This window comes from Pituophis catenifer, unplaced genomic scaffold, assembly GCF_029215685.1.
Source record: "Pituophis catenifer annectens isolate HBS135680 unplaced genomic scaffold, rPitCat1.0.hap2 SCAF_16, whole genome shotgun sequence".
In the NCBI taxonomy this organism is placed as follows: Eukaryota; Metazoa; Chordata; class Lepidosauria; order Squamata; family Colubridae; genus Pituophis; species Pituophis catenifer.
The window spans coordinates 15,117,117-15,129,285 of NW_027256896.1; the positions used below are offsets into that span (position 1 = coordinate 15,117,117).

Here is a 12,169-nt window from a genome sequence, read left to right on the forward strand (position 1 = left end):
CACGTGCCTTTGCTCCTCTTTTAAGTCTTATGGGAGGGGCCAATCATCTCCAAGTCTTACTCCCGAGTTGTCCCTTTTGTTTTAACTGTTACTGCCTTCTGGCAGCTCTGCGCATGCGCGCACTGGGAACAGGCTCCCCCTGTTCCTCTGCCTCTCTGAGATCTGACTCTGGAGGCTCCGGAGGCAGCACGTACCTCCCAGATGGCCCTTTCTCTGCCTCCGACACAGTGCCTTCATCCGAGCCTTCCCCAGACTCCAGGACTGGCCCATGTTCCTCCCCAGCCTCCTCACTGTCCGACTCCACTGCCAGCTCCGCAGGCTGCTGGTGGACCACAACAGTATTAGTTATCTGTCTGACTAGGGGTAGGGACCTCTTACTGAAATGTGGAGTGAGATATCTGCAATAAAACCTGATCCATACCTGACCATTGATCTCTCAATGTTTGGGAAATCTAATTATTAAGTATGAATATCAAGAGAATTATAGAAATGGCCCAGCCTAGGTGAACTTGAGGCTATTTACGTACTTGCAAACTACGTATGTCATTTTTTAAATGTTTTAACTTAACCTGCATCCCTACCTGATGATAACAAGGAAAATTTTATAACAACCCTGGAAATATATTACCTACTACTTTTGCTAGGTGTCATTTTATTCTGAATTCTTTTTTTTCTTTCCCTGACTCTGTGCCAAGTTATGTGGAGACATCGATACTGAAGTGCAACAAATTTCTTTCCAAAACGTAAGACTTGATAGCATTTGATAATTCAATATAGGTAGTCCTCCAGTTATGGCCCTAATTGAGCTAGAAATTAGAGTTATAAGTCACGACGATCGCTAAACAGATCCCCATGTGACCACGCTTGATTTTATGCCCTTTGATGGTGGTCATTAAGCAAAACTCTAGCCCTACATGGCTTAGGACCAGGATATTTGGCGGACCACCTTCAGCCAGTAACAACATCCCATCGCCCGGTTCACACCCATAGAGAGGGCCTACTCAGGGTGCCGTCGGCTAGACAGTGGCGGCTGGCGGTCCCCAGGGTTAGAGCCTTCTCGGTTGGGGCGCCCATCCTCTGGAATCAACTCCCCTTGGAGCTCCGACTAGCGCCTGACCTTCGCACCTTCCGCCGGGAATTAAAAACTTGGCTTTTCAAATCCCTTGACCTGGTCTGATGACGGGGTTTTAATGGGTTAATTTTAAATTTTTTAGATTTTAGTCTTTATTTTTATTGTGGCTTGTGTTTTATTGTTGTGAGCCGCCCTGAGTCCATTGTGAGATAGGGCGGCATATAAGCCGCATAAAATAAATAAATAAATAAAACTATTATACACAATGGGTATTTTTTTTTTTTTTATGTAAACTGGAAGGAGACAAGTTTCCAGGGGAAAAAAACTGCAGTGAAAACTAGCCAAGTGCTCAAAATGCAATGTTATGACTGGGGGTGGGCTGTCTTTCAGAATTTCAAAACGAGGTCGTAACTAGCTCTAGGGAGGTCCATCCTAAATTCAAACGTGACCAGTCGTAAGTCAAGGAACTTCTTGTAAATTTAGATAAATGGGTTGCTTGTGGCATTGAAACAACGGGGATTCTGGCCTGAGACTTCTCCATCATCATCATCTCTTTGCAATTTCATTTTATGCTGATGGTCACTTTTGTGTAGGACATTAAATATAGGGAAAGACATATGTCTGGGAAGCAAAGAGCTTTTTTTATTGATTGGTCCCTGAAATTTAGCACACCGATCAGGGAAGGCTCCTGGGGTGATAAATAGCAGGCTTTTGCTTTAGAGCTTTAACTGTGGGATGAACATTCTGATGGGAAGGTACGTTTTTGATGTATAATTTTCGCGGAGTTCTTTCTGGTTTGCTGTTGCATAGCTACAGCCTGGTTAATGGTAAAGCAGCGACCTTGAGAGTTTAAGGGCCACAAAAACTTTGCAGTGTCTCTCAGCAAATGTCTGAGTACCGTATTTTTCGGAGTATAAGACATTCCGGACTATAAGACGCGCCTACCTTTTTTGGGGAGGAAAACAAGAAAAGAAAAAAAAATCTGCCTCTGCCTCCCAGCAGTTTGCCTCCTTGCAGCAAACAGCCTGTTTCAATTTCAGCTTCAGCACAGCCTGATTAGCACAAGCAGCTGATTGTCGGTTGGATCGGCCTCCCGAAGATCAGCTGTTTCAGACTGCAGGGATTGCCATAGATCTATGGCTGCCTCCACGTGCCCCATTTTCCGGGGGGCCGGCGGGTGGGCGGGGCTACATTCAGTATATAAGACGCACCCAAATTTTCACCCTCTTATGAGTGGAAAAAAGTCCGTCTTATACTCCAAAAAATACAGTAATTTTGCAGCAGCATACACTTGTTTCTTGCAGTAAAAACTCTGCTAGTGCTAAAAGCTTAAAGGCCTCATGAAATACTAGCAGGGCAGAGGGCTACACTCTTGTATCTACACTCAGTATCTACTGAGCAGGATTCCCGTGGGGCTGCCCTTTTGTTCAAACTGCGTGTGGTCCTTCGTCCTTCGGGAGGAAAACAAGGATATTTGTTAGATGCTAGGATTTATTGTGTTTGCCTCAATGGCTTTAGGATAAGTTGCTTGACTATATTTTGGATTCCTAGTTTAGTGGGTCTGGGCTCATGCCAGCCAGGCAGGCCTTTGAGGTTGTCAGAAGTGATACCGGTAGAAGAGAATATCTGTAGCTCAGGGTTGAAATGAGGTGTCCTTAGTTCTCTCTGAGCTTGGTTGTTATTTTGCAGACGTTTCATTACCCAACTAGGTAACTTCATCAGTACTAAAAGGTGTTATGATGTTAGAATAGAACTGAGGGTGTTGCCGATTTAGGTATCGAAACATCTGCGAGAAACAGCCAAGCTTAGAGAGCACCAAGGACCCCACACTGTTAGAAGTGAGCCTCAGCTTCAGGTATGAACTCTGTTTCTCAAATTACGTTTTTTTTTAGGGGAATTTCAGAAGCTCTCCCCCGATTGACTTCCATGATCCGAGGAATTGGTGATCCTTTGGTGGCTGTCTATGCTAGAGCATATCTCTGCAGGGTAAGATTTTTTTTTTAACCAATCTTTTTTCTTTTTTTACCAATCTTGGTTAAGAGCCATGGCAGTGCAGTGGTTAGAATGCAGTACTTCAGGCTACTTCTGCTGACTGCTGGCTGCCTGCAATTTGGCAGTTCGAATCTCACCAGGCTCAAGGTTGGACTCAGCCTTCCGTCCTTCCGAGGTCGGTAAAATGAGGACCCAGATTGTTGGGGGCAAGAGGCTGACTCTGTAAACCGCTTTAGAGAGGGCTGTAACTTCAACTCCCATAATTCCCCAGCCAGGTATGCTGAAGGAGTTGAAGTCCACTAGTCTTAAAGTTGTCAAGGTTGAACACTCCTATCATAAAGGTTTCTAATGTTTTTTTTTTTAATGCTCATTCTGTTTAAGGAGCCATTCCTCCATTATTTGAATACTTTTCCACCTTTGTGCTTATAGTAATCTTCCTGCCTTTATCATATGTAAAATAAACCTTCCTTGATACGCTGACCCCTTTTTATTTAAGCCTTCGAAGAAATACAAAAATGCAAAGAACTGTATTAAGAAAAAAAAACAGATAAGAGATTTCATTCATTTGGTTCCTCAAACAGGTTGGGATGGAAGTAGCTCCTCATCTGAAGGACAACCTCAACAAGAACTTTTTTGACTTCCTTCTAACCTTTAAGCAAGTAAGTAAACGGCCTTATCGCAGCAGAATCCGCACCTGGATCCTTTCCTCGATACGGTTCTCTCCCCCCCTCCCCCGTTCAGACGGAAAAGAGTTGCAGCTATCGACAGGGTAGAGAATCTTGGAAGTAGAAAAACTAGCCAATCTATTCCAAATCATCAAATGCTCATCCATATGGTAGGCCTTGGTTTACAGGTAGTCCTCGACTTACAGCCATTCATTTAGTGACTGTTTGAAGTTAACAAGAGCGCTGTAAAAGTAAGTTATGATCAGCCCTTGCACCTACGATCTTTGAAGCATCCCCACAATCGTAGGACCAAAATTCAGGCACTTGTATGTATTTATGACAGTTGCAGTATCCTGGAATCAGTTTGGTTGCCACCTTCCTAGCTGGATTTGCTTAATGCTGGCATGACTCATTTAACAACCCTGGGGGAAAAAATAGGTCATGAAATCAGACATGACTCCCTTAACAACTGCCTTGCTTAGCAGCGATCCCGGTTGTGGTCACAGGCAGGGGTAGGTGGGCTTCAAAAATTTTAGCAAGGGGTTCTCTGCCTGGTTGCTGGGTGGGTGTGGCCTAGTCAACCTCCTGTACCATGGTGGGGGGGGAGCATTTTTGCCCTCCCCAGGCTCCGGAGGCTTTCCTCGAGCCTCTGGGAGGGCAAAAATGGCGTCCCCAGTCTCCGGAGGCCCTCTGGAGCCTTCCCAAACTTCCTGTAGGCCTTTTTTTTGTCCTCCCCTCCGTGTGTGCCCTGCACTTACCTGCATCCAAAACGGGCTGTGTGGGGATTCCTGGGAGGGGCAGGGCGGGGCGGGAGGGGCCATCCAGGAGTGGGATTTGTAGGTTCTCCGAACCGCACAGAATCTTAGCTAGAGATTCTCCCGAACCCCTGAGAACCCCCAGCAGCCCACCCCTGGTCGCAGGTCAAAAACCTGCTTTCCATCTTGGGCTGTTTTAAAGGGTCTTCTTCAAGATGGTGTGTGAATTCCAGTCCACAACTGTTTGTTCAAATTTGTCTATGGAGAAGCCAAGTTAGAACTGAAGAAGCTTCTTGGATGAGAAGCGAAACGTTTTCAAAGGGGAAAAAAAACAACCACCAAGAAAATCCAGTTGCCTTTTGAGAAAAGCACCTTTGGGCTTTTTCAAATTACATTCCACCCTGGAGCTCTGCCTGGAACCAGATGTCTTATCTCCACATTCATTTTCTTCAGCTTTCACCTCCCATCAGTTTTCCCAGAGTTTTCCTTGAGGTCAGCATCCCATGCTTCGGCTTTACGGTGAATCCTTCCTCTTTTTCCACCACTTGGGACTTTTCGGTGACCGTTCGTCTTGGATGTTCTCCGTAGGTTCACGGGGATACAGTCCAGAACCAACTGGTGGCCCAGTGTGTGGAGATCCCGTCGTATCTAACACTTTATTCTCCGGCAATTGATTGGATTCTACAATGCATCGCTTACCGAGCTGCAGAGGTAAAATAAAATAAACTCATTCTGAAAATGTTTTGAAGGCTTCTTAAGGTTGGTATAATGGAGAATGTTCACCTGATTGCACCCCAAGGTTTTTGTTAAGGATATTCTTGGCTCATAACCGATGTTATGGGTTATTGAGCAGAGTAGCCCTTGAATATGCACATGAAAGCGGCTGAGAGTGAATAACCACAGTTAATATACCGACACACTGAGTTGTGGTAGTCTTTTACTTTTAGAAAAAAGTAAAACAAAGTCCAATAACAATCCAAGTCATATACAGATAAGGCGATAGTTAAAATATCAATTCAGGGATATTCCAAGTACAAAGTCTTCTTACCAGTTGTTGTCATTACACACTAAAACAGTTCTTCTTGAGTTTCAAACAGGAACAAGTTCCGTATTAAAACATTCAATAAATAGTAGAAAGCAACAAGTAGCAATGATCAAACAGTGATCATGCAGAGAGAACAGGTAGAGAGTAACAGCAAATAAGCAGATAAAATGGTGTCGTGTTCTCAAGCCATAATTCAGGCTTCACCTTAAGTACATTGGCTACAGAGCTTAGCCAATCAGGGTACAGAATGATGCAATACAGTCTTAAAGCAATATAATACCTTTTGACAAACATGTATTGATAGTTTATATATTGCCTGACCAACTAGTTAGACAATAGCCATTTCCTAACAGTTTTCATTAGACAGGTTGGGAATGAAGAGAGGCAAGATCTTATGGTAGAATCCCTCTTTGATCTCTAGTGGTTCAGGCACCAGCCTAGAAACCCAGAGGCCGTGAGTTCTAGTCCCGCCTTAGCACGGAAATCAGCTAGGTGATTTTTAGCCAATCACAAGCAGACGGTGAGTTCTAGTTCTGCCTTAGATACGAAAGCCAGTTGGGTGACTTTGGGCCAATCACGCTCTTCTCTCAATCCAGCCCACCTCACAGGGTGGTTGTTCTGGTGAGGGAAATAAGAGGAGGAAAGAGTATTCGGTCTGTTCGCTGCCTTATTTGTAAAAATAATAAAGGTGAGATCTAAGGTGAGATTGTTGTTAGTAGCGAAGTCGTGTCCAACCTGTTGTGATCCCATGGACAACATTCCTCCAGGCCTCCCTGTCCTCTACCATCCTCTGGAGTCTATTTAAGCTCACGCCGACTGCTTCAGTGACTCCATCCAGCCACCTCGTTCTCTGTCATCCCCTTCTTCTTTTGCCCTCCATCATTCCCAGCATTAGGCTCTTCTCCAGTGAGTTCTTTCTTCCTTCCTTCTCATTAGGTGGCCAAAGTATTTGAGTTTCCTCTTCAGGATCTGGCCTTCCAAAGAGCAGTCAGGGTTGATCTCCTCTGCTTCCTGTAGGGGGGCCTAAGGAGCCTGGGCGGGGAGGCGAGGAGTGGCTGAGAGGGGAGGGGCGAGTAGATGCCCACGAGGCATCCCTTGATGTGAGTGACATTGAGTCGGTCACGCCCACCCAGCCGGTCATTAAGCAGATCATATTACTGGTCCGCGGGATTTAAAATTATGAATTTAGTGGTCGCTGAGGTCCGAAAGGTTGGTGACCCCTGTTGTAAAGGCATTTGAGACCATTTGAATGCAGAGTCTCCTTCAAACCCTCTTGAGCATAATGTACCCTTCCAGTTCCTACAGCCCAGCTTGTCTCTTGGCACAAAGCAAAGGAACTTGTTATCCTACTTCGGAATCCTCCTGGGGTGCCATTGTTCACACTCCTTTTTCACTTTTGTCATACGGGTGACACTTCCTTTTATTTTTAAACTCCTTCGGCTTAACATGATCGCTCCTTTAAGACAATCTGAAGCAAGACTGTCGGATTTCTAATGAGACACTTCAGTGTGCCAACTTTTTTTTTAAAAAAAATGCTCCTGAAAACGCAAAGCATGTGGAAATAATAAAATCTTACACAAGTTGAGATTTTACCTCAGTTTTTCCAGGCGTCTTAAAAAAAATAAACAACCCCAGAGACGCTTTGCCAGAAGTAAGTTTTGTTCCTCCTATCGTAAATGCAAAAATTGCCCATTGCAGGTAAGTGATTTGTTTAATGGCCATTGGGGATTCGCTTCACGATCATGGGGGTTTGCTTAATCGCCATTAATTTCCAGAAATACCCATTGCAGATAAACGATCTGCTTAATGACCATGGATTCGCTGAATGACCATGGTGTGATTTTCTTAACGTCTGTCGCAAAAATATTGTAAAGTTGGGTCGGTCTGATTAAACAACTGGAAAAACTTAGCAACTGTGGTCCTGAACTCAATTGTAGTCGTAAGTTGAGGAGCACCGGCAGGTGCTTATGGCTTCCCTTTATTTTTTGCTATTTTTCTGTTTTTTTCTTCTTTTTTGTAGGCCTTGCTGACAGAGATGATGGAGAGATGCAGGAAGTTAGGCAACAAGTAAGTGCTGTGCTATAAGCTGGTTTTTTTAACTCTGCTTTCTTCGCATACAGTAAAAAAAAAAACCTATTGTTGTCGACTCTGACTGGCAGCCGATGAGGCTACAGTACAGATGTTTTGAACTGGAGACTTCTTGCCCATTAAGCATACACTTATCAGAGACCTAAGGGACATGGTGGCTCAGTGGTTAAGACGCTGAGCTTGTCTATTGAAAGGTCGGCAGTTCAGCGGTTCGAATCCCTAGTGCCGCGTAACGGGGTGAGCTCCCGATACTTGTCCCAGCTTCTGCCAACCTAGCAGTTCGAAAGCACGTAAAAAATGCAAGTAGAGAGATAGGGACCACCTTTGGTGGGAAGGGAACAGCGTTCCGTGCGCCTTGGGCATTGAGTCATGCCGGCCACATGACCACGGAGACGTCTTCAGACAGCGCTGGCTCTTTGGCTTTGAAACGGAGATGAGCACCACCCCCTAGAGTCAGGAACGACTAGCACATATGTGCGAGGGGAACCTTTACCTTTATCTTGTCAGAGACCTATGTCCCTTATCCTCACCTTGGGCAGAATACGCCTTTGCTTCGGTGTATATTTATAAGTAGTCCTCAACTTACAACAGTTTGTATAGTGACGATTCAAAGTTACAACGGCCCTGAAAAAAAGTGACTTACAGCCGTTTTCCACAGCTACCACCTTTCCAGCATTCCCATGATCAGGTGAACAAAATTCGGATGCTTGGCAACTGACTCATATTTATGACCGTTGCTCTGTCCCAAGGTCATGTGATCCCCTTTTGCGACCTTCTGACAAGCAAAGTCAGGGGGGAAGCCAGATTCACTTAACAACCAGGTTATCTACTGCAGTGATTCACTTAACAACCGAGGCAAGAAAAATGGGAACAAAATTTGCTTAACAAATGTCTCACTTAACAACAGAAATGTTGGGCTCAGTTGTGGTCTTAAGTCGAGGACTACCTGTATTATAGAAACAGGTTGCTTGGTGTGTGTATAATTCCACCCTTCATAACTGAGATGCAAAATGCTTTTCCTTTGGCTCCTTCCCTTTCAGGTGGATTTATGGCTTGGCCCTGTTGTTTTGCTGTTAAAGTGTGACAGTTCGTTTTATTGTCGTTATTCAGCTCTGGAATTCTTGCAACGGGCCAGAAACAGGGAGGGAATCGATCCAAAGACTAGGGGGAAAAAAGCTTTTACCAAATAAGCCACTAATGGTCTCTGAATGTGAAAATGTAGTAATGGCATAAATGTTGTATGTTCTGGGTACATCTTAATGTAAAAGCCAAAATATAAAAATATCAATCGGGGGTGGGGGTGGGGGGTGAGACTGTCTTGTAATGCTCTGAATAATATTTATTCCAGCGCCTTGCTCTTGAATTCCGTAATGTCTGCCTTCAGAGCTGAATTTATTGCTGCAAGAGCGATGGATTTTATCGGCATGATCAAAGAGTGCGATGAATCGGGGTTCCCCAAGGTAAATTCATCTGCATCCTCTCCACTCAAACTCTGTTAAAATTATAAACTTAGTGGTCCCTGAGGTCCGAAACGTTGGTGACCCCTGCTATAGAGAATAGGCAGGCCCCTTCTTTTCTGTGGAAGAACAGCATTCCTTGAGTGATCCATTCTGCCTGTAATAGTTAATTAGTTGATTTTAAAACTTGGTTTTTAAAGCATTTTGCCCACAAAGAGGGAAAGCCGCTTCCGGGATTTTGCTTAATGCATCAAATGTCTGCCTCATTTTTTAAAAGAAAATTGCTGCTTTTTAAATTCGGAACAAAAATAAAATTAAGCCATTTAAATGAACGAAAAGCCATAAAAATTTAATCAAAGTTTCTTTCATCAAGGTAGCAAATCCCCTCCCAGCCCAGCCTGTACTTCTAATCTCTCTCAAATCTTTTACAAATTAAAATACCTATCTCTGTATTATTAATGTTATTTATTCAAGTGGGAACCCTCAATAGAGGCCGTAAAGTGGACAGGCAACTCATTTTATTTTCACAGCATCTTCTCTTCTGCTCCCTGGGACAAAACCTAGCCTTAGCTGACCCACCGGAAATTGACCGCCTTCAAATCTTAAATGAAGCCTGGAAAGTTATTACCAAGTTAAAGAGTCCACAGGTGGGTTATTAGTAGAAGAAATTGGCAATTTAGCTGCAGTGGGCAGATGGTTGAAATAAATGTACTGTAAATTAGAAACATTCCCTCTTAAGCGTATTGCCTAGCTCGAGGTAGGGCTGGGGGAACGTTTGAAATGTTGAGTGGGTGAGAGCTGCACACAAAAAATGTTTGCCATTCATCTGGTTCACAGAATGACCACCAAGATGAGTGTATCCACGTCCCAAATAACAATTTTCCAGAAAGAAAACTAGTTTCTTCTGTGTACCACTCTGGTGGTGTGTTTCTGGGGCTCAAAGTCATGGTGGAAAACCAATGTCCAGTTGCCATTGAAGTGTTGTACACCAAGGTAGTTACCTCCCATCAGCCACTGGAAATCTCTGGGGCACCTTAGGCCAGTCTCACCCCACAGGATTGTTGTGGTGGAGGAAAACGGGAGGGAGCACAGACTGTTGACTTATGATCATTGTTCATTTAGCTCCGTGGTGGCGAACCTATGGCACGCAGCGCCCTCTGATGGCACACGAGCCGTTGCCCCAGTTCAGCTCTACTGCGCATGTGCATGCGCCTCCTGCCGGCCAGTTGGTCTTTGGGTCTCTGCCGTGCATGCGCGGGGGGGGGGCACGCACGTGTGCGGGGGGCATGTGCAGGGATCCGTGCACACACACAGGGCGCCTGGGCAGAGTTTGCCTGCAATACTGCACTTTAACCAACTGCGCTTATCAGGGCTCCTAAATTTATTATAAATCTAATCCATAAATGGGACGCTCAGGGTATTTTGACCTTACTTACTTAGAGAATCAGTGAAACATGGAGAAAGCAGGCTGGGTGGGGTGAAAACCTGCCAAAGTGCCTTGAAATGTGACGCCCATGCATTTATTTTTAGGATTATATCAATTGTGCAGAAATCTGGATGGAATATACTTGTAGGCATTTTACGGTAGGTGAAGATTTAAGCGTTTCGTATTTCAATCTGTCCTTTCCTTTCTTGACCTTCTTCCTCTCTTTATTATAGTTTAGGGCATTTGCTTCTGCCGCATTGGAAGTAGGTATGCCTGGTTTTTATTTATTTAGATCAGAGGTCTTCAAACTTGGCAGCTTTAAGATTTGTGGACCTCAACTCCCAGAATTCTCCAGCCAGCTATGCTATGCTATGCTGGCTGGAGAATTCTGGGAGTTGAAGTCCACAACTTTTAAAGCTGCCAAGTTTGAGGTCCCCTGATTTAGATGTTGCTCTCAGGCCATGCTAATATTCTCTTGGGAACATGAGAATGAATTATCTTAAAAACGACATCCTGCGTTTGTCGCTAGTGAACTTAACCCACTTTGACAACAGCGCCAGGAAAAGGGGTCTCAAGAATGGGACAAATAAATCTTGAAACTCTAATAGTAGTGGTTTTTTTATAGCCTTTCCAGTATGGTGGCCTATGTTAATTTAGAAATATCTGCAGCAGTATATCATCCCTATTATATCCGCACGGCAATGTATCCAGCTCCAAAACATGAGTATTCTCAGTATAACAAGCTTTAATGCTGGATTAAATCTTCGCTCTTGAAATCTGCTTTCTCAACCCAGAAGTCTGTAAATCTACGGCACTTTGCAGATGTGATAGATTTGAACTGCCATAAACTTCGCCAGCCAGCGCCGTCTTAAAATATGAATCCCATGTTTGATGCTAATCACGTAGGAAAAAAGCTGCTCAGTTATTCAGCTTCATAATGTACGTGTCTTGGCTTTGTATGGTTTTGAATTTATGGCCGCGGTGATGCCATTTTCTTTTATTGCGTCTGCAGAAGCGTGAAGTCAATACCATTTTAGCTGATGTCATTAAACATATGACTCCAGATCGGGCTTTTGAAGAGGCCTATCCTCAGGTAAGAGAGAAATTCAGTCATCATTTCTACACGGGGACAAAGAACATGGGTCAGGCTAAATAAAACGGTAGATTTGAGGAATCTGCGTCCTTTTAACACTGATGTATATTATCAGCCTGAATCTGTTTGGGAAAAAATATAAAGAATGATCTAAAGCCAATGAAACCAGAGTGTGTGTGTGTGTGCGTGTTTTGGTCTCTGTGTGTGTCATTTTGGTCTGTATGTGGTTTTGTCTGTGAGTCTGTTTTGGGCTGTGTGTTTCTGTGTTTTCATCTCTGAGTGTGTATGTGTGTTGGGCTGTATGTGTGTGATGGTCTCTGGGTGTATGTCTGTTTTGGTCTGTGTGTGTGGTTTGATCTCTGAGTGTGTTTGTGTGTGTATTTTAGTCTCTGTGTGTGTGTGTTTTGGGCTGTGTGTGTGGTTTTGTCTCTGTGTGTATTTTGGTCTGTATGTGTATGTGTGTGTTTTGGTCTCCGTGTGTGTCTGTGTTTTGGGCTGTGTATGTGTGTATGCCTGGAATAAAATCGAACCGGTGTTATTGTAAAACTTACTTGAGATCCAAAGAAATGGCTATTT

General features: G+C 44.1%; 1 protein-coding gene across 1 annotated transcript in view; it reads left to right on the forward strand.

Moving 5' to 3' along the window:
• VPS35L (VPS35 endosomal protein sorting factor like) overlaps positions 1 to 12,169 on the forward strand; it is a 52,260-nt gene that overhangs the window by 16,255 nt on the left and 23,836 nt on the right. Inside the window, exons 11-19 of the mRNA XM_070955452.1 lie at positions 696 to 743; positions 2,965 to 3,058; positions 3,646 to 3,723; positions 5,073 to 5,195; positions 7,550 to 7,596; positions 8,966 to 9,077; positions 9,605 to 9,721; positions 10,605 to 10,658; positions 11,513 to 11,593. Of these exons, the coding sequence (XP_070811553.1) occupies positions 696 to 743; positions 2,965 to 3,058; positions 3,646 to 3,723; positions 5,073 to 5,195; positions 7,550 to 7,596; positions 8,966 to 9,077; positions 9,605 to 9,721; positions 10,605 to 10,658; positions 11,513 to 11,593 (754 nt within the window). The remainder of the gene's footprint in view (positions 1 to 695; positions 744 to 2,964; positions 3,059 to 3,645; positions 3,724 to 5,072; positions 5,196 to 7,549; positions 7,597 to 8,965; positions 9,078 to 9,604; positions 9,722 to 10,604; positions 10,659 to 11,512; positions 11,594 to 12,169) is intronic.